The 20,510-nt window shown below is 40.9% G+C and overlaps 3 protein-coding genes across 4 annotated transcripts in view; 2 read left to right on the top strand and 1 right to left on the bottom strand.

Moving 5' to 3' along the window:
* Positions 1–4,548, top strand: part of LOC133975219 (uncharacterized) — a 4,849-nt gene extending 301 nt beyond the window's left edge. The window contains exons 2-7 of one of the 2 annotated variants that reach the window (XM_062413231.1): positions 1–10; positions 488–584; positions 1,035–1,398; positions 1,784–1,909; positions 2,063–2,193; positions 2,919–4,548. The exon at positions 1–10 is cut by the window's left edge and continues 103 nt beyond it. In XM_062413231.1, coding sequence (XP_062269215.1) covers positions 1–10; positions 488–584; positions 1,035–1,398; positions 1,784–1,909; positions 2,063–2,193; positions 2,919–2,972 — 782 coding nt within the window. In that variant the 3' untranslated portion in view covers positions 2,973–4,548. Of the gene's footprint in view, positions 11–487; positions 585–1,034; positions 1,399–1,783; positions 1,910–2,062; positions 2,194–2,830 lie in introns of both variants that reach the window. The other variant, XM_062413156.1, reaches the window with a different exon arrangement.
* Positions 4,549–5,230: 682 nt separating this feature from the next.
* On the bottom strand, positions 5,231–14,362 carry ace2 (angiotensin I converting enzyme 2). The gene is made up of 18 exons (XM_062412943.1): positions 14,133–14,362; positions 13,885–14,043; positions 13,673–13,766; positions 12,362–12,505; positions 12,016–12,131; positions 11,277–11,382; positions 10,793–10,890; positions 10,094–10,266; positions 8,663–8,889; positions 7,903–8,047; positions 7,652–7,750; positions 7,096–7,218; positions 6,792–6,970; positions 6,631–6,689; positions 6,383–6,480; positions 6,178–6,291; positions 5,781–5,975; positions 5,231–5,691 (listed from the first exon to the last, which is right to left on the bottom strand). The coding sequence occupies exons 1-18, from the start codon at positions 14,322–14,324 to the stop codon at positions 5,589–5,591; spliced, it is 2,424 nt and encodes an 807-aa protein (XP_062268927.1). The 5' UTR covers positions 14,325–14,362; the 3' UTR covers positions 5,231–5,588.
* A 4,363-nt stretch (positions 14,363–18,725) lies between these two features.
* nhsb (Nance-Horan syndrome b (congenital cataracts and dental anomalies)) overlaps positions 18,726–20,510 on the top strand; it is a 49,247-nt gene continuing 47,462 nt past the window's right edge. Inside the window, exon 1 of the mRNA XM_062412755.1 lies at positions 18,726–19,005. Within this exon, the coding sequence (XP_062268739.1) occupies positions 18,726–19,005 (280 nt within the window). The remainder of the gene's footprint in view (positions 19,006–20,510) is intronic.

The raw sequence follows: 20,510 nt of genomic DNA, 5'->3' as shown, positions 1-20,510 counted from the left end.
TGTTTGTCAGGTACAAGTTAAACTCTTTGTTTTTTTATACATTAACTCAAATCTAAATTTTCTCACTGACTGACACATTTTTTTGAGCATATATTCTGTCTATACATAAAAATTGTATATATATGTATGCATACTAATATATATATAATTCAAGAATTATTGTATTTATAACAGAATACCACAGAATGTTCGCTTGTAAGGGGTCAAAATAAATGTCAAGATAAATGCAAGCAACTGAACATCACAAAAGAACTCAAAATACCAATCTAACAAAAAAGGCTGATGTGACAGTGATGTTTAAGCAAAACATTATAAAATATGGCACAAAAACAAGGTCTAAGAGGACTTCAAAATAAAACATAAACCACTCAGCAGAACATATTAAACCACTTTTTAATGACTTTATAATACTTAATAATGTCAATTACACCTGAAGCAAACTCATTCAACTGTTCTTCTATGTGTCATTTATCTGAAACACTTGCAGGAGAGGAGACAGGCTGATGCAGATCAACGGTATGGATCTGCAGGATCTCCCACCGGAGGAGTTGGCAGAGATGTTAGCTGAGGAGAATCCGATTCTGGTGAGCCTTCCACACTGATGGGCTCCATAGTGTCTGTTTGAGAGTCTGTTGTGTTTGAGTCAGGGGTGGATGAAAACCAAAGCATCTCCAGGACGCAGTGTCAAGTGAAAACAATTCTACTGCCACTCAACATGCAGCTGTTTAATCCCATGATGCCCTCTGGTGAGGCAGGCCCACTATAGACTGATCAGACCTGGATGTGTGAGACCCGACCTCTTGGTGTCTAGTTGGGGTATTTCCTCTCGATCCATCGCCATTGGCCACATTCTGGAGCAGACCTCCAATGGGCGGATTATTGCTTTCCAGCCTTGTTGTTCTGCCTCAGATGCCATCTCTGCATTGCGCACCTTTTCCTTGACCGCTCCTTTTTGTTATATTGTGTTTTCTACACACCACAATAATTCATAATAAGTTAGATTACAAATTAAATTGATTCTCTCTATTCTACAGATGGTGCATAAGCAGAAAAAGAAGGAGGAGCACAAGGAGCTGCCATCCGACGATGACAACACTTTTTATCCAGTTTCTAAGGAATCCAGAATGCTCAGTTTCTGCATGGAGATGAGGAGGGAGGAGGAGAATGAAGTGGGCGAAGAAACGGATAAAGGGTGTCCAGAGGGGGGTGCTGGTCAAGGTGAAAGTGAGGAGAACGGGGAGAAGAGGGACATGCTCATCGTTACCATGACAAAAACCAGCATCTCCGTAGTGGCAGGGCGGGGGTGCAGCTCCGTGAGTTCCTGTAAGGGATGTGATGGGAAAGGATGTAACTTCAACGATGTGGTTATTGTTTCTGAGTCCAGCACAGTGACGCTTGGTGAGTACGTTTTAGTCTCTCCTCTCCTCTCCTCTCCTCTCCTCTCCTCTCCTCTCCTCTCCTCTCCTCTCCTCTCCTCTCCTCTCCTCTCCTCTCCTCTCCTCTCCTCTCCTCAAAAACAACCCATCATGCTTCATCATGACAGAGACATGAGTGGATGAATTATTCAGAGTTAAACATTTTTGAAAATGTAGTAAAACAACAATGTAAACTGACTTTATTACAAGTGAAAGTTGTTCAAAAGTAGAATACATGAGTGCAGATTATTAATACTGATGAGTATTAACAATCTAATAATTAAAATGCACACAGATTATTATAATGTAACAATGCAGTATATATACACAGAGGATGTACAATTATAAATGCCCTTTGTTACTTTCAGTTCCAAGAGGAGGCAGCAATTTCGTTGAGGTTCAGTCGTTGGACGCTTCAATCCAGCATGTGGCCACCCACAACTACCTGAGAACCATGTGCTCACAGAAATCCCTCTACACTTCACCTAATCCAGGTTTGTCTTCCACAGCAGCAACACAAATAATTAACTGTATGATTCCAGTTTAATTTATTTAAGCCCCAAAATAATGATGATTCTCTTTGTTAGGGAAATGGACTAATAAATGCTTTTTTTGTTTTTTTACTCTTTTTGTGTGGGTGTGTTCAGAGAATATGACCATCTACTACTACAAGTCAAACATGTCTTTCAGAGGAATACCAGTGGTTCTAAACATCACCGGCTCCAGCTGCTTCCTCAGGTGCATCAAGGAGGGAGAGAGGGTTTTTCTACAAGTGGAGGTAAAGGAATTCCTGTCATTCATCATCCTGTCTCACAGTCTTTTGCAGGTGCATTATTCACCCAGTATGTCATGGGTAAAGTAATAATGATTGAGTACTTTGTATGAACAACATTTAAAAACATATATATTGTAAATATACACAGGCAGACAATAGACCCAGAATTAATCCTAAAGAGATTAAATATCATAAACTACTCATGAATCTTTCATGGAATAGTCTGGACCGTACTCTGTATTTGGAGATGGACGACATGACTGCTGCCTCCGGTGGCTGGCTGCAGTATAGGCCCGAAATCCTGCCTCCTTCGTGCCACTGGACGTAGCTAAACAGCCAACTAGATGTTTTCTGTCATTTCAGTCAATCTGATCACAGTGGTACATGCCCGAGTAGCAATTTCCTGTAAATTTGGGTTTCAATTATTAATGTAATGCTTTGTCCGAGTAGTGGGAGGAAGTTGAGATTTGTATACACAGTCCATGGTCTGGAACAAAATGACTGACTGATTGAACAACTGTTTCAGGAGAAGTCAAGTGTTGTTAAAAACAAATAAGGGGACTTGTTGTTAAGTTATTTAAAGTTGATTAAGTTTATTTGGACAGTTCTGACACCCACATCCACACTTTTGTCATTGTAGACATGTGAAAAACGCAGTCTGAGTCGGATTTCCACGACTGAAGAGAACAAACTGTCCTACCTCTTCTACATGATTTCTGACTCTACAGCACACACCAAGTTTGAGTCAGCGCTGCACCTCGGATGGTTCATCCAAATCCTAAACCCGGAGTCAGCAGTGAAAATGAAAACCATGGATGGAGGCGAGCAGGAACACACATTCTTCTTTATTATTAAAAAATGATGGGAACGTCTTTGTCTTCTCAGTCAAGTAATTTACAGGAGACATATTATTCTTTTTACTTGTGTCCTTTATTGTTTTTTGGGGGAAGTAAAAGTTCTGCAAGTCAAAAAGCCCAAAGTCTGCATCAAAGGCAGCTCCCAGAAAAAACCCTGCTCCTGAAAATCCTGAAGCTCCTGAAGCTGCTGAAGCTCCTGAAACTCCTGAAGCTCCTGAAGCTCCTGGAGGTCAGTAGTGTCATGTGACATCATGATATCCAACATTTTCAAAATCCCTGTTGAGCATATAGTCTGACATACCCCCCCCCCCTGGAAAGTGGTTCACCAATCAGAGCAGACTGGGCTTAATTGGGAGGAGGGCCTTAAAGAGACAGCAGCTAAAACCAAGTTTTCAGACAGAGGCTGAAAAGAGGAGCTGCAGCAATAAACACTGTGAGACAGAGCATGTTATACATCAAATTAAAACTGTCAATCTGAATATCAGAATCATATGTCTCCTTTAAACATACATTTTTTTCTTGTGACTTGTATTTGGGACTTGAAGGTGACATTAGAATAAAGACAAACATTTGAGGAGCTCTAATGTTTGAGCCACTGGTCCAGTAACAGAACCAAATGTCATTGTGTCAAATTCTGTAATTGCAGAGGTGCATAGATATTAATTAGTGCTGTCAGTTTAACGCGTTATTAACGGCGTTAACGCAAACCCATTTTAACGCCGTTAATTTTTTTATCACGAGATTAACGCAGAGCTGCCAACTCTCACGCTTTCGCCGTGAGACACACGCTTTTGCATGTTGGTGGGTTAGGTTTAGGGTTAGGGTGTGTGTGCGTCTGTGTGTGTGTGTGTGTGGTTCCAGATAGCGCACCGTAGCCCCGCCCCCTGCCCCCGCGCACTCGCTCAGAGAGACACAGTGAGATCAGACCCTCAGTGAATAACTGCTTCTTAACTATGGAAACAGTGAAAACACAGAGTTTCTCTGGTCTCAGCTGATCAGAGATCAGCGCCTCAGCTTCTTGATCAGAGCAGAAGCTGCAGTTGGTTTCTATCGAGCTTATGTATCTGTGTTTGCCTCCAGTCTGACCTGCTCTCGCTTTTTGTTTTAGTATTTCGCCAACTAAAATATATAATTTTAAGCTATTAGGCTGCAGCTATATGTTTTTATTTATTTCAAAACAGGGTACTTCTTATTTCATACATTTTCCACAAATATGGGGAGGACTCAAATAGCCCTACACAGTTCTGTGTTTAATTTGTTTCAAAGTAGGCCGACACTTGCCTGTGTATTTGTTTGTTTGTTATTTTGTTGCTTGTCTGTTTGAGAGGCCTGACTGCTATGTTCACAGCTAACTTGAAAAAAATAAAATATTAAGCCATTGTTTAACTGCACTATAGGCTGAGTCCTTGTTTACCTGAAATGTGCACTTTATAATTTTATTTTGTAGCGCCCTGTTTGGCAATGTTGTTTTTCAATAAAATAAAACATTTGCATAAGGCAAGCCAATCCACTTGTCCATGTTGATAGAGCATTAAAAGCCCCAAAAAATGATTGGGAAAAAATAAATGAAGGGACATTTAGAATAGATACAAATTTGCGATTAATCGCGATTGATTTTGAGTTAACTATGACATAAATCCGATTAATCGCGATTAAATATTTTAATCTCTTGACAGCACTAATATTAATACAACTTACAACTAACTTACAACTGTGGAAGGAAACTGAATCTATTTGTATTTGTATATGTGTGTTATGTCCAGACTTCAGCTACATTTTTTGTTGTAGGGCAGTGTGTTGCCTGAGTGAACTTTTTGTGTATTTAACTAAATATTGATATATGCATAAATATATTTAAACAGGCAATGTGATAATAATTTTTTTTATTTAGTTGATTCTAATTATATGACATTAAGTATATACATGAATTCAAATAGAAGCACAAACATAAATACACTCTGATTGTTGTCTTACCTCCACAACCAGGTGAACATCACAACTACATTTAATTTGCAATTTGAAAAGCAGTTAAAACATTTAATAGTATTTCAAAAATAAATTCTTGTTCAACTGCCATTAATTTGACTTAGACTGAAAATATCTGAATATCCACATCACAGAGGTAAGAAATAAAGAAGAATCGGATGAAGTATACAGATATAATGTTCTACAAATCATAAAACTGAATATACAACATTTTTATTTTCCTTTTATATTATTTTGTGTGTACCTTATATTTATGATGTCTTGACTCATTAAAGCGCACTACTTGAAATATAGTAAATTTCCTTACTTCAATACAATTAGATGTACTTTTCTTTTTCTTACAGGGGTATTGACAGTACAATAACAGTGAGGGTCAGAATTCCAGACAAACACAATTTTTACACATATTCACATTTTGTCGTGTTTTTGTTTGATGAGAGATCGGTAAAAGAGGGAAAGGCTTTATAAAATAATTTGTATTTGTTATTGTTGGACGGTGACTCTGAGTCCACTGTTGATCGAGCTGAGGAAACCCTCCCTCCGGTCTGTGTGGAATCAGAATCCAGTTTGTTCATCATCATGGTTGTCAAAGGCTTTGTTGGTTATCCCCTCGTTGTCTTCGTCATACGGATTCTCCATAGCTGGCTTTGCAGATTTCCTGCAAACACACAGAGTCACAACACATCCCACAGTCTCACAGTAAATGGTCCAAAATTGCCGGGAAATGAGTCTTGAGGCAAATCTTACCTTTTACGTTCTCTGACACCGGAGATGATGAGGTAGGTGCCCAGCAGCACCACGGCTCCCATGACCACCCCAAACACCACCAGCCACACCTCCACTGGCTGCTCCACAGGAGGGGCCAGTGTCGCTGGGATACCCGCGAAGTACAACGTCTGGTCATCCAATTGGAAGGCGTCGTTGATTCGACCTCTGGATAACCTGGGATCAATATCAACACAGGTTTATTATTTCTCATCGCTTTTGGATGTCTTCAGGGAAAGGTCACACTCAAATCCTTCTGCTACAAATTTGATAAGAGCCTAAAGACTGAGAGACTTTCTTTAACATTGCGAGACTAGAGCATTTTTCATTTTTGTTAATGTCTCGGAGAAAAGTTTCTCATTATTTTCTGGTGCCTCACCGGATGGCAGCCTCCAAGTCGCTCTTTGGGATGTACACAGTGGTTTTCGGTTTGGTGACCATAATGTAGAAGGAGATTCTCTCAGTCTCGTTGAAGGTGTGGACGTTCTCTGACCTGCAGGTGCAAACAGAGAAAAGGCCTCAGAAGGATGTGGCAACGTAAGAAAAATTCGCTTTACTCTCAAGTTGACCCAGTTAATACTGACGTGAAGGGAAGAGTCTCGTTCTTTTGTTCGTAGTACTGCCTCAGAGCGTAGGCAATGTTGGCCTTGAACAGATACTGCTCGTTGTCGTTCCAGGAATACTGAAACACATTATGGTTCATGAATATTTGCCAAGATACCAAACACACTGCAGATACATTTCAAAAACTGAATTTCCTATATAATAAGCATGTAACCCTACAGTAATAACGTGACGAACAACAATATTTATAATGATTAATAATACTCACAGCGTTGTCTCCCATGGCGGCCTTCAAACTTATTCGTACTTTGATGGCATTCTGGGAAACTGTAAATAAAGGTAATAAGATGATTTATATTTAGTTCCAGCTATGCGATAGTTAGCTTAGCTTTGCAAACAGATAGCATTGCTCCGTCCAAGGGCACTCACGTGGATCTATTGCTGACTGCCAGCCGACCATCCTGTTGTTTTTTTTGTTGTCTGCCTTCAGCCACTCGTGAAGTGTTGCAAAATAATCCAGCAGGGGGCGGGCGTCCATCTTGACATCACCAGATATCGTGTGCAAGGCCCTGGTCCAGGACTGGGACCTCCCCAGCTCCAACATGTCCCTGGTGGAAAACGTTGATGATTTTGATGATGATGATAAATTACTGACGCTTACATCCCTGCGTCGTACGACAGCCTGATATTATGTGATACAGCAAAATAACTAAAGGAAGGAAGTTGTTCATACCTCAGCTTGGTTCCTGCTACGGTAGAGTTGGTAATGTCACATGAAGACAAGGGACCAGTGTGACCAGCAGCATCGCACAGTGCTTTTTGGAACTGAAACTGGTAGATGGTTCTGGTGAAGTACCTGTATTTAAAACCGGTGAGACACACGTACCCACATTCACAGATTAAAAACAAAGTACATACATAAAAACATACAAATCTATGGAAAATAAAAAACACATGCTAAAAGCAATGACTTTGTTCTACGAAAACTATTATTCATAATTATATAATTATCAATGTAATAATTTTTAAAGATTCCTTTCACTTACTTCTAACATTCACACACACACACACACCAACCACACACACACCCACCACACACACACACACACACACACAAACACACACACACACAGGCACATGTCCTATGTCAGAACTTGTTGCACTGGTTTGTTTGATTATCATAAAAATCTAAATCAAGAGATCACTATAATCTTTTCTTGAGAGAAAATATTCTCTCCAGAGAGGGTGATGGATATAGGTGTTATACATGTATGGTTATGGAGAATCACCTGATGAAGGAGTAGTCTCCAGACACATGGAACAGAGCAGGAGGATCACAGTAAGTCTCATCTCTCGGCACCGGCTCCATCACCCCCACCATGTCCCTCCTGTTAAGACAACACAGTCAGCCCTGACTGACGCTGTACACGACTTTACTCGTCTCCAGCATGTCCACTTTCAATTACAGTGATGTTGATTTTTGATATAATTTACTTGTGTTTAAAACTACTGAATTATTTACAGATGGCTCTCTGCTTACTTCATCTCCCACCACCGCTGCATCCATTGGTCCTTGGGGATGTTCCCTGCGAACACTTGCCACCTCCACTCCTCCAGCATGTAGGTGAACGGCAGCGTGGCCACGATGGTGAGCGCCTGTTTGAGCAAGAAGTTGATCTCTGTTTCTGCAAGGACGAAACGTTAAAAACCAGAGTGAGCGCTGGATGGAGAGATGTGTGCTTCAGGTCTCAATGTCGTTTCAGTGGCTAAACTCTGTCTAAAGAGGAAACAGAGGACTAGTATTCTTCCTGGGATGTGTCAGTGGCCGTCCTGCAGAGCCGTTAAACGTTGGTGTGGATCCTGATCAGGGGACAGATACATTTTTTTGAGACTGGATGTTTTTCTAGGAAATTTCCCCATATTTCCCAGAGATTGAATTTAAGGGGGAAAGTTGGGCCCTGGCCGGGTTATGTGCTCTACAAAGTGCTTCTCTATGTCTCTGTTTTGTTCCACTCTTACGTTTATTGAACGAAAGATCTGGCTTTTGAGCAGCTAACGTTTTTTTTTTTTAAAACAGCTGCCTGCTACTGGAAACATGCTAAAAGTTTCCATAAATCCAAAACTATCTGCTGAAAGATACTAAAAAGGAACCATACATTTGACAGGAGTCGCGGAGTCTGTGATTGATCTCTGTGGGTTCACTTGTCTAATTTTCTTATATAACTACTGATTATAGCAGCTTTAATGTTTTGGAGGGTTAGTCAATAACTGACAGTGTTTTCTACATCTCTCAAAGTTACCTTTATCATAAGTGAAGTTAGCAGGCAGGAGGCCCAGGCTCTGCAGGTGTTTGGGCGTTGCAGCAGAAAGGGACATGATTTCTCCGACGGCCTCGTGGAACCCCTCGTTGGCTCCGTCCCTCAGGAGGTAGGACAGGTTGCGGTAGGCCATCTGGTACTGGTTGTGGCCCATCTCGTGGTGCACGGTGAGGAAGTCCTCCATGTTGACCTTGCTGCACATTTTGATCCTGAACACATCAAGGGAGAAGTGTTGGTGTCAGCGGTTATGAAGGCTGATGCAGACATGATACCATATCAGATCTACTACACCAATAAAACACCCTCAATAACAAGTTACTGATGAGTCACATTCACCAAGGCCCAATAAAATATATAATTAAATCAAGTTCCGGTCTGTACACTCAGGTGAAGTATCTCAGTATCTAACTCGGTTTCAGGCAGAATAAGTTTTATTCAATCATTTTAACTGAAGAGTTTTAAAACCGGTTGAACAAACTTTGCTACAGACTTGATACTGCAGAAGAGCACATGTTTTGGCAAAATCATTAATGTTTGACAAGAATAAAACCTTGGCTTTCTGTATCGAAAGGACTCAGATATTAATCCACACAATCGTTCCAGTAAGTTCATCTTTATGGCTCTTGTGTTCTTCATAGAAGGAGGCGCTTGTGTTTAAAGGTCCAGTCTGTACGATTTGGTGAAAGGGATCTAATTGCAGAAATTGAATATATAATACTCCTAGTGACTGACTAGTATGTTTAATCTAAAATAAAGATTAAACACTTGTATGAATGGTTGTTTTCTTTACCCTGGAATGGGCCCTTTATATTCAAATAATTACATTAGGAGCGGTTCCTCTGTATGGAGGCCACCATGTATTTTACATTAGCCCAGTCTGGACAAACTAAACACCTTTTGAGTTTTTATGACAACTGAAGGCTTCCACAGGTCCTCTGTTATGTTCGGAAGGGGTAGGGTGAGGTGAGGGATGTTCAACTGCAACATGCAAATTCACCACTAGATGTCCCTAACGTCTTCGCACAGAACCTTTAAAATACCCTTTGTGTGTGTGTGTGTGTGTGGGTGGTTAATGCTTAACATAGTGTTTGTTTAACAATATAATTATAATTATGATATTGATTTTACACTATTATCATATCTATGATCTACAAAATAATACATTAATATACTTATGTTAATAATTAACCAGGTTTACAAACGATGTGAAGCAAGAACGGCCCCTTGCAGAGTCAAGTGGCTGTTGCTGATTGGGAAAAATGTAATTAGTCATACGTCTTCTATCTTATATTGTCCTGAACTTCATTCTGTTTATTGATCTGTTTTTTTCTATTGGGCTGTGAACTTCCCCTAGCATTTTAGCCTCAAGATTGTACTTCATGTAAAATCTGTGCATTAATATAAAAAAGGTACCTAAAGTCTTCCCTGTTCCCCATGTCCCAGGCTGTGGGGTGACACACCACCTGGCGTCCGTCGTCAGGCTTCACCAGCATCGAGTCGTTCCAGAAGTTCGGAAACATCTCGTACAGACCCACGGACATGAAGAACTTCTCTGCTTCTTTGAAAAGACGCATTTCACTCCAGCCCTGAAATTTCAGTTGACATTTGGTAAATGGGCTTTTATTTATATAGAGTTTTTCGTCTTATTGACCACTCAAAGCACTTTAAAGTACAAGTCACATTCACTCATTCACACACACATTCCTACTACTCCTCCATACACAGTGCACTATTCATACAGTGGCGGCACAGCTGTCAGAGCCAATTTGGGGTTCAGTATCTTGCCTAAGGACACTTTGGAATGCAAACAGGAGTAGCCTGGGATTGAACCACCGACTTTGTGGTTAGGGTTACCACATTAAAGACATGATCCACATGTATACCTATCTACTGTTATTTAAAATGTAATATTTAAAACAGGCTTTGGGTCAGGAGGTGAAGCGGGTCATCCAATAACTGGAAGGTCGACGGTTTCAATCCCAGTCTCCCCCATTCTACGTGCTAAAGTGTCCTTGGGCAAAATACTGAATGTGATGTTTGATAGAGAAGGTGCTGCACATAAATGCACCTTGACTAGATAAACAATGTACAATTACTTTAAATGTGACGTACCTGCTCCACCATAGTCTGACTGACATCAATATCTGGTTTGTCAGGGTAGGGAACAGTCAGAGGGTAAAGGTTGGTCCAGAATCTTCCCCACATGTCACCTGAATAACAGACACAACAGGTTATTTTTCTTCTTACCACAGTCGGTCTTATTCAGACTAATGTAGCTGTAAAATGATTTTTTTCCCCAATAGTTTATTTTAGCCATAATATAAAAAAATAGCATTTAAAATAGAACCAAGGAAATACAGCATATGTCAACAGCTTTTAAATTTCCCTTTTCCCAACATGTATCCAGAGGTGACTGAATTCAAATAGCGACAGCATCAATGGCAGATTAATCTACAGAACCACCAAACTGGGGCAGTGATACGAGCTGCTGGACAACAAAAAAAGAGGGAAAGTAAAGAACTGTGATATCAGAAGGATTCATGTTTCCAGTTTTAAGCCTGTGACATTATTCAGAAACTGGAAATCCTCATCCTACCCAGCAGGTGGGCTGGCAGCTGTCCTTGTGCATCAATGTGTCCTGGGTAGACCTCAATGAGCTTGGATCTCACATAGGCATGCAGCTCCTTGTATAATGGCAGGATCTAAGAAAAAAACAGTAGCTCTCCATTATATTTTATGTATGTCAATTTGTTGATAGTAAGATAGATGTTGGGAAAATAAAAATATACCATCTTCTGAAGAAGTATCTTACGTACAGAGGGAAATAAACAAAGTTTGCAAAACCTCAGAAGACAAAGGACGATCAACACGTGAAGCAAAAAGTGTTAACTTGAATAACAGTCAGATAAACAAGGATATCTTTCCTTTGTCCTCTTCATATTTTCATATTTACCTGTATATTTACCTGGTGTAATGTTGCTTCTAATCAACATTAAACCAACAATTGTGAATTTAAACAGCAGCTTGTCATTATTTTAATCCAGACGTCTACAGTGTGAAAATTAATTAGAACAGAGACATACAGACATACATTTTAATTGGCCAGCATATTATTATTATAGCCACCAAAACTCTTCTTTGTTCCTCAAAATATCACATTCGAGTTTTGTCTTAAAAGTTACCCTTGCAGCTGCTAAGCCCCACCCACAAGTTGTCAGGATTGGTTGGTGAGGTCTGTGACATCACAAACCCTGGCATAGTTTCTTGGTAACTCCTTTTCACACAACATCAATCACAGAGCCACGGCAGCAGACGTGGACGGACACTGGACGTACCTCTTTGTAAATTGAACGCACGTCTCCCATGAGCTGGTCTCTTGTGTACTTGTACTGAGGATCCTCCTCGATCGTCTCATAGTTGTATCTCCAGTAAGATCCGTAGTCTTCAAAACCTGAAAGTGTCAAGAGTCAGAGAGAAACAGATTAAGAAACAATTATGTTTTTAACAAAAGCTATTTTCTGGAGTTTTGATTATCCTTATTATTATTATATGTCTTAATCTCACAAACCTCCCACTTCAGGAGTATATACACATATAAGTCCTATATGAAATATACTATACAAGATGTCAATACAAAACAAAAAAACACCAAATGTCATGTTTCTCTTTTGAACGTCTCACCGTTTAGTTTGGAAGCTTCATTCTTCAGATCCACATAATTTTCATACAGGGGCCTCATCTTCTTCCCTGTCTCCTTCCTCCAGCCCTCCCACACGTGCAGCCGCTTGGCGTAGTCCCGGCTGTTGAACATCACGTCCTCCAGGCCTGTGAACAGAGGCGAGTCAGTGACGGTCTCAGGTCAATGTTTGTCTTCATGTTCTCAAGTGAAGGTAAAGTGAAATATCTGAGAGCTTCTTCCACCACTGTATGTTAGAAGTGAGTAAAATAATCTTTAAAAATGATAATAGTTAATAAGTTTTCATAGAACAATGTCATTGATTTTAACGTGTGCTTTTTAATTTACATAATTCATTTAAGCCACAGATTCCTATTTGTTTGCATGTTCTTTGTTTTTAATCTGTCTGTGTGTGTTTATAATTTGTCCCTTCTCATATTTAATATTTAAAACTTGTCAGCTTGACCAGCACTCACTTATAGAAGAGATTCTGTATCTCAATGGGACCCTCCTGGTTAAATTAACTTTAAATGATTAAAATAAAGATTATATACAAATGTTTCTATATCTGAAATAATTTAGTTGTTAATTCTAATTCTAACATTTTTTAACCAGCATTTTAACTCAGTAGTTTCCAATGGGACAGGCATTTCCCAAGGGACCCTAGATGCATCACTAACTAAAAACAATGTTCTGCCCCACAAATCAATATTCATTTTTTAATTTGTTGTTCCGGTGAAAAATTGGATAATCACTGGGCCTTGAACATTTATCTAACGGCCAACCATCTGAGATGTTTGAAGGCAAATCTGTCTTCATCGACATAGCTAAAAATTCATAGACATGTGACAAACTTGATTTTTTGTGAGTGATCACAACACAAAAAATTACCTACCTATCAGATAAGACTTAATCACTTCACATTGTTTCTTTAGATGTCAAATATCAATACGAAGACAAATGTAAGATGTCAGTTATTATAATAATAATATTTCAACTCTGAAATTGAATGGAGTAGAAATATAAATCAGCATAAAATTATTGAAATACTCAAGACAGGTATTTCAACATCACACTTATTTCTTTCCACCATGAAGCCGTGATCCTGTTTTGCTGCTGTCAGAGTTTAAATTCAAAGGACTAAAAATCACAGTAACATAATTCCCACAATGAAATAAAGTATGAACTCAAACACTTTAAGAAAAGACACTTTCCTTTTCTCAGTGACGGTGTTAATTATGAACTCCTCTATTTGACCCTGGCTGACAGTAGCAGGGAGCCACGTAGCCATAAACGTTGTTATTAACAGAGCGTACCTGGCTCCAAAGTCTGGCAGTTCAGGGGTTCGTCCTTCAGGCACACTTTGGCCGTGCTGTAAATTGTATTCATGTCACTCATGATTTTACTCAGCTGCAAAAGAAGAAGGTGAAGTAGAAAGCAACTGGTGACGGAATAAGTCTCTGCGGCGTTTAACAGCTTAAAAGAATGTTTTTCAAAGTAAGACATTAAGGTCGAGCAGCAGTCTCACGTGTGCGGCCTTGTCCGTGGACAGAGCACCGGCGCCTTTGTCCTGAAGGGAGATGAGCTGCAGTTTGATTTCTGGATCCTTGATCTGGTCGATGGGGAATTTCAGGGACTCTTCTGACATCTGATTGTAAAAACTACCCCAGATTTGCCCCTGTACTGACTGCAGGGAGGGAAGACAAGGTGATTCAAAAAGGATGTCACCGCATCTGTATTTTTAGGGAACTTCAGGATGTCTTTCCCGGTGCTTACCAGCTTGTCTGAGTTCGCCTGGGAGATGTCGGTGTTGTAGGCCCATGATGCCAGAGAGTAATTGTACATACGCTGCGTGGCCTCTTCATCGAACCTCCGCAGAAACTCCGTCACCTTGTTCTCCAGGTCCTGAGCAGAGACAACGCAGGACAGGGCCAGCAACGTTACAAGAATCCGAGCTGACACCGCCATGGCTTCAGCTCTGTCCACACACACAAACTAACTCTGAGAAGGTGGGACACTTCTCTGTTATACAGTTTCAACAACCTTCTGTGCCGCCTTGGCCTTTGGACGCCAGGGCCATAACCGAGGTTGTATCTGAGTTTTCATTTACAGAAAGAACATTGAGCGTCTCCACAGACACTGTGCGTTATACTTAAGATTATCAGCTGCAAATCGACATTAATCTCCTGTGAGAGATGTTCAGTCAGTCAGTTGTGTGGAATGAGCTCTATTCATTTTTGTTGGTTGTAAACATGTCAAAACCTTATGGCTAAATGAAAAGTTTAGAGCAAGGAATCAAGTCGACCACTGTGTAAGAGACAATGAATGTTGTGAGTGAATCAAGAGGAAAGAAACTTTATATGACAGCAGTTTACCAAAAACAATAAATAATGAGTAAAACATGGACAATTTACTTTTTATCCCTCATTTCTTTTTAATGCAAAACAATAAACTCTGATTTCTTACTGAATATATATTCTTGTTTATGGCCTTTTCTCAAAAGGCAGAATTTTGTACCTCTGATCAAGAGGTTATGTTTTCAGCCCCATTGATTTTTCCTAAATAAATAAAATTATGAAAGAACCCTTCAAATATTAGTGTGAATCTAGATCAGATTGTGGAAAACTGATATTTATGATTGTGTAAAAATGGCAAATTTAGTGAATCTAAATTGGGTTTAATAATGGGACTGGGATGTAAGTATTCATTCTACTGAGTTCCATTCCTGTAATAATATATATGTTTTTATTATCATCTTTTTTTATCTTAACTTTTTAGATTTGATTAACTTTTTGTCTTTGTTCTCTTCCACATTTTAAATTTAAATAAAGATATTATCATCACTAAAGTTATTAAAAGAACAAAAAAAATCATCTCAGCTCCAAAAGTGTTTTTTCTAACAGAAATGTGACCTTTTGAGGAGAAAATGTCAAACAAAGAGGAAACAACAGTGCGAGAATCCAACCTTCTTATCATGTGGCTGTGGATTTCCGAGCAACAAATAATGTGCAAGTCATGGAACACTGATAAGAAATCAGCCACGAGGACAAAGTTTATTATTTAGATTTATTACTAACACCAGATTGCTTAATAGTCTCTCTCTCTCTCTCTCTCTCTCTCTCTCGCTCTCTCTCTCTCTCTGCAACTAAATAATCAATAATCTACTAAAAAATCAATAAAAGACAAACAATAAAAAATGAATCAGAGTCGTTTTTGCATCCACAGCAGCAATTTGACTTTAGATCATGATACATTTTTTTATTCACTCGCCTCCGTTGAACAACTTTTAAAGATGCGTCAGTGCTCAGACAAGAGTTTGGTCTTTATGTATTTATACATTTATTTTTGAGTTATCCTGATCAGTCATTTAATTCAGTGCAAATACATGTTATTAATGAGACTGGCTACTATGATCTTACGATGGTAACGCTATGAAATATAATAATTTAGTTCGAAAGAATACAAATAATGTTCAGAGCCAAATCAAAGTCACCCCCAGACTGATAGAAATCAAACAGATTAAAATGTGTCATTTCCCTTTTTGATTTTTTAAGAGAATTATATTTTTTGGGGCAGTTAGTGTAAATGTTAATTTTTTTATCTGTAATTTTTTGGAGGATCGTTTGATTTGATACAAAGTATAGATAGGCAAACAAAACCTTCTCTTCTGCTTCAATCTCTAGATAATGTTAATACTTAGTTTGCACTGTCTTTACAGTTTATATTTGTTGTTCAAGATCAGATAAACTCGAAGCACCTGCAGAACATCCATGGCAACATTAACTCAAAGCAACACTGCCTCCCTGTGGAAAGAGTTGGAATAACCGTGCTCATTAAAAGATAGGTTCACAGTTTTACAAGTATCTTTTCAGAGATGTAATGAGGAAGCTAACCAGCGACCCTTACTATCATATAAATGTAATGAATCAGAAGCAAAGAACAAGGTTCATCTTTGAATGAATCCTTAAATGTGTCAGTGCGGACATATAAAGTATTAATATACAAACTAGAATGGCTTCAGTACAGTGCATATATCTCCGCCAAGGTCCAACCGCCCCCGTATACAACCACAGTTTTAAATCACTAGATCTAGATCTAGATTTAGATTTTTGCATAAAGACCCATAAATTATTCTCTGAGAAATTCAGGAAAATGTAAAAAAAAAAACAGCCTTCACAATCTCACAATGTTAACGCAAGTGAAAAATAAATTCCTGGATGTGGCTCCCTGATCTGGATCCAAAAATTGTGTTGGGTTCTTCCCTGCTCCAAACCTTCCACCCAGTTTCATGCTAATCCAAAACAAATGGAGGTAATAACTAAACCTACTGTAACTATCACATAACTGCAATGAATAAGAAGCAAAGAACAACGATTATCTTTGAAAAGTGTGAGTGTGAACACGTATAGAATAAAACTCAAATAAAGAACAAGTACCTAAGACGTGTGGTTACAGTAGTTGAGCGAACTTACTTAATAACCTTCCACCACTAGTCACTTGACGACTGAGTAGAGTCGATACTTCCCTGTTACTTGGTGAACTCGCCCAGGACACTGAGGAAAACGCCCCCTGGCAACACATGAATACTCATTAGATCTAAAGCAAAGATCAACAGGCCTTTCACGTTCATCATGGGGGGGGGGGGGTTAACGGTCGCAGCTCGTCTAATTCTGAATGGATCACTCCATGATTTATTTGCTGGGATGTGTGTGCAGAAGGTTTTTTTACAGTGTGCAGCCCGCTTGTCTCCAGCTCGGAGTGAGGCCCATGATAGGTTACTGTCAATCTGCGCTGCCTGAGATTTGCTGCAGCAGCAAGTTTACAGCCGACATGTCTATATAGAGACTGAGCCTGGAGGCTATAGGCTAATCACGGTGAATGGATGAGACAACAGCCAGGCTTAGCATTCTGGAAACTCACATTCAGCAGAAAAAAAGAGATTTGTTCACTAAGTAGAGGTTCTTTCTGTAGGTGAGCTGTTCCTAAAAGCCCACAGTTTATTATTCTGTTCAATTATATTTAGAGGATACACAGTGTACAGGGAAGTGAGCTTTAGTCCAAGTTTATCGTGTCATGTGTTTCGAAAAAAGAAATTGCACAATAGCAAATAAGAAAACTAAATCACAAATGAGAAAACACGACAGCAAATTAGTAAACACAGTGGCAAATAGAAAAACAACACAACAGCAAAGGAGAAAACACAACAACAAGTCGGACGACTCATGGACAGTGTGTCTATACAATGGGCAACAAGCCTTGTCCGATTGCATGTGCATACATTTGTGTTATAAGTTAGAACAGCTTTGTGTTGTGATTTGTTGTTGTGTTTTGCACTCCAGGGCCACCATAGACACTGTAGTGAATATCTTCAGAATCATTATATTTCAAGATCATTCTGATTAATTCAATTTTACAGACTTGTGGACAAGTTGTAATTCCATCATCAACAACCTGGAATTCTGTTATTGACGTTCTGCTCCTGTTAGAAAGGATCACACTGAACCTCCACTGATCCAGAGCTGCACCAGTAGAACGTGATGAGAATGAAGGAAAATCAATCCCATTTTCCTCATAGATCTAATTTATTTATTACAGCAGGGTCAAAATATAAAAGTCTGAACTAATCACCATCTTTTAATAAAACGCCCCTGACAAGCTGTGAAAGTTGTGGGGGGGTTCAGTTCCGGCCCCACATGTACACATCTCCGGGTTTTACCTCAGCCTCCTCTCTCATCCTCTCAGCCTGTCGCTGCTCAAGCCACTGAGACGAGCTGCGACAATCCCCGGAAAGCCACCACAGCAGCACCGGAAACACAAGGACACACTTGGAAAATAAAGGTCAAAGATCTGCACAGTGTGTACTGAAAATATTTAAAAAAAATAGCTGAACATTATGGGATAACCTCCATTATGTTGTTTTCTGTTTTGTCCTCAATAATTAATTCTGCACCCCCTCTCTCGCAGTTCTACTCCACCAATGCTCTTATTTGGAAACGTTGCAGCGGTGCGTCCTTTGCGCAGCGTGAGGCTTGACGCTCGCACGGAGGCAACCCATGATCGCAGACTCAACACGCATCCTCACACCACTGACCTGAGCTTAGCCGTGTCCTGCATGTGTGTGCATGTGTGTGCATGTGTGAGCGGGAGTGTGAGTGATCCCCGGAGACCAGCAGCAGGATGGAGGATCTCAAGGAGAATGGGGGAACTTTGGATTGACGCCCGGGGATAACGCGCGGTCGGCCCGAACCTCATCGGCTCTGTCGCGGATTTTTAAAAATATTTGGATGTTTCCCCCGTTCCCCCTCTTTCTTCTAGGCAGTGGGAATTTACACTTGGCTCGCAACTCCTGTTATTTGTGGCGTGCGCAAAATGCCATTCGCCAAAAGGATTGTGGAGCCGCCGCTTCTGTGCAGGAACCACATCCTCAACGATGAGGGTCTGCTTTTCGAGGACCTGTGTTCCATCAATAACGTGGTTCTGTCCCGGACCTTGCGACAGCTGTCCGACCTGGCCCGGCACGCCTGCTCCTTATTTCAGGAGCTGGAGAACGACATCCTCCACACCAACCAGCGGGTCTGGGTCCTCCAGAACAAAATAGGCCAGATACAGCAGACTGCCAGTGCCCTAGACCCTAAAAAGGAGGCAGTGCGTAAGTACACCCAAAATCCCCCCTCATACCCCCTCAAATAGAAACATCACCCCCTGATTCACACCTGAGCGGCGTGCGTGTGGTTTTGTTTTATTCATTCACGCCACACTTATGCGCCTTGGAGCCACGAAGGGCTCCCACCTTTAAAATACATTCTCCCATCCAGCTGCACGACGCGCGCCCGCCGGAGCCGCGGCCGCGCTCTCATCCCTCATTGAAATGTGTCACACGGTTGCATTTGCACATCGGAGGCGTCCAGCAACACTGAGGCGCGTTATCACAGCGCAGGATGTGTTGACTGCTCATTCATTTGGCGGTCCAGACTCGGATGTGTGTGTGTGTGTGTGTGTGTGTGTCAGTCGACGGTGGAGGTGGTGAGGTGGCGTGTGTGTGTCTGTGTGTGTGTGCGGGGCGGAGGGGCGTGTGTTGCCGCTGCATTGGCTCAGCATCGCAGTCTCGTTACTGCGGGTAGCGCACACCTGAAGCATGCACAAGGCAGGCGCTGTGTGCAGGGGGGTGGGTGGTGGGGGGGGTCGTTCATGCTAAGAGGAGTGAATACATGAAGTTCAGGGTCGAGCTTCTCTTATTGAAAAGGGTTTGGAGACGTGTGTGTGTTGGTGCATGTGTGTGTGTGTGTGTGTGTGTTGGGGTTTTCACAGGCGACTCCCCGTGCGCCAAACCCACCCTCCCCACATGCAGCCGCACCAACACATCAATAATGAATCCAGATGTCCTATGTAGCAGGTTAAATATGAAGCGGTCATGTCTGGATGTTCAGGTGGAGCCGCGGTCACAGCCGCTGAATAAAAGCCTTCAGCGCGAGACTCGGTGTAACAGCACGCGCTGTACAGCAGCAGCTACAGATTATTTATGTCCTCTGCAGTCCCTTCAGAATAAAGCTTTTGATGTTCCACCATCCTCTTGCTGATTTCGGTCCACGCTCGGTGCAGCATCGCCGCTGTAGGTTATCACAATCTGGGACAAGCACAGAAGAGCATTTTGGGGCCTAAAGCTACTGTATGCTCATGAACTCCCGCTTTAGATTTACCCCCAACCCCCAACAACAACAACACACACACACACACATCAGAGCATTGGAGCCATGTCTTTACAACACAAACCAGTCTCACTGCTCGGCTGTGTTTACTCCTGTTTGCTTTGGGTTTGGATGAACAAGGCTCCGATGTCGAGATATACAAGAGGTCTCTTGGATTTCAGTCATGTGAGAAATATAGACGGGGACAGCCCGTTGCATTTGCAGTTCCGTACAACAGTCCAAAAGTGTCATCCGAGCTGCACACAAACACACAACAGGTCCCTCACATCTCAGTGTTCCTGAACCTGTCGGGGCAACTACACCCAGAAACCCTGTCTGGTTTCACCTGTTGTGCTCAGAAAACCCTCAAATATTGATTTTTTTCTGTTGATTTGTTGGATTGGGCTTCGATATCTCTGTAGCCGGTCCAGATATACGAGATAAGTATCACTTAGCAAAGCCAAAGATG

The sequence above is a fragment of the Platichthys flesus genome, chromosome 1 (assembly GCF_949316205.1).
Source record: "Platichthys flesus chromosome 1, fPlaFle2.1, whole genome shotgun sequence".
NCBI classification, from domain to species: domain Eukaryota; kingdom Metazoa; phylum Chordata; class Actinopteri; order Pleuronectiformes; family Pleuronectidae; genus Platichthys; species Platichthys flesus.
The sequence above is the reverse complement of the archived record's forward strand: the minus strand, read 5'-3'. Positions and strand labels throughout refer to the sequence as shown.

Coding starts and splice junctions, on each gene's coding strand:
- ace2 (XM_062412943.1), bottom strand. CDS start 14,324: ATGGCGGTGTCAGCTCGGATTCTTGTAACGTTGCTGGCCCTGTCCTGC. Junction 13,767..13,884: donor CCACGGACAAGGCCGCACAC/GTGAGACTGCTG, acceptor CTTCTTTTGCAG/CTGAGTAAAATCATGAGTGA. Junction 8,048..8,662: donor TAACTTCACTTATGATAAAG/GTAACTTTGAGA, acceptor TCGTCCTTGCAG/AAACAGAGATCAACTTCTTG.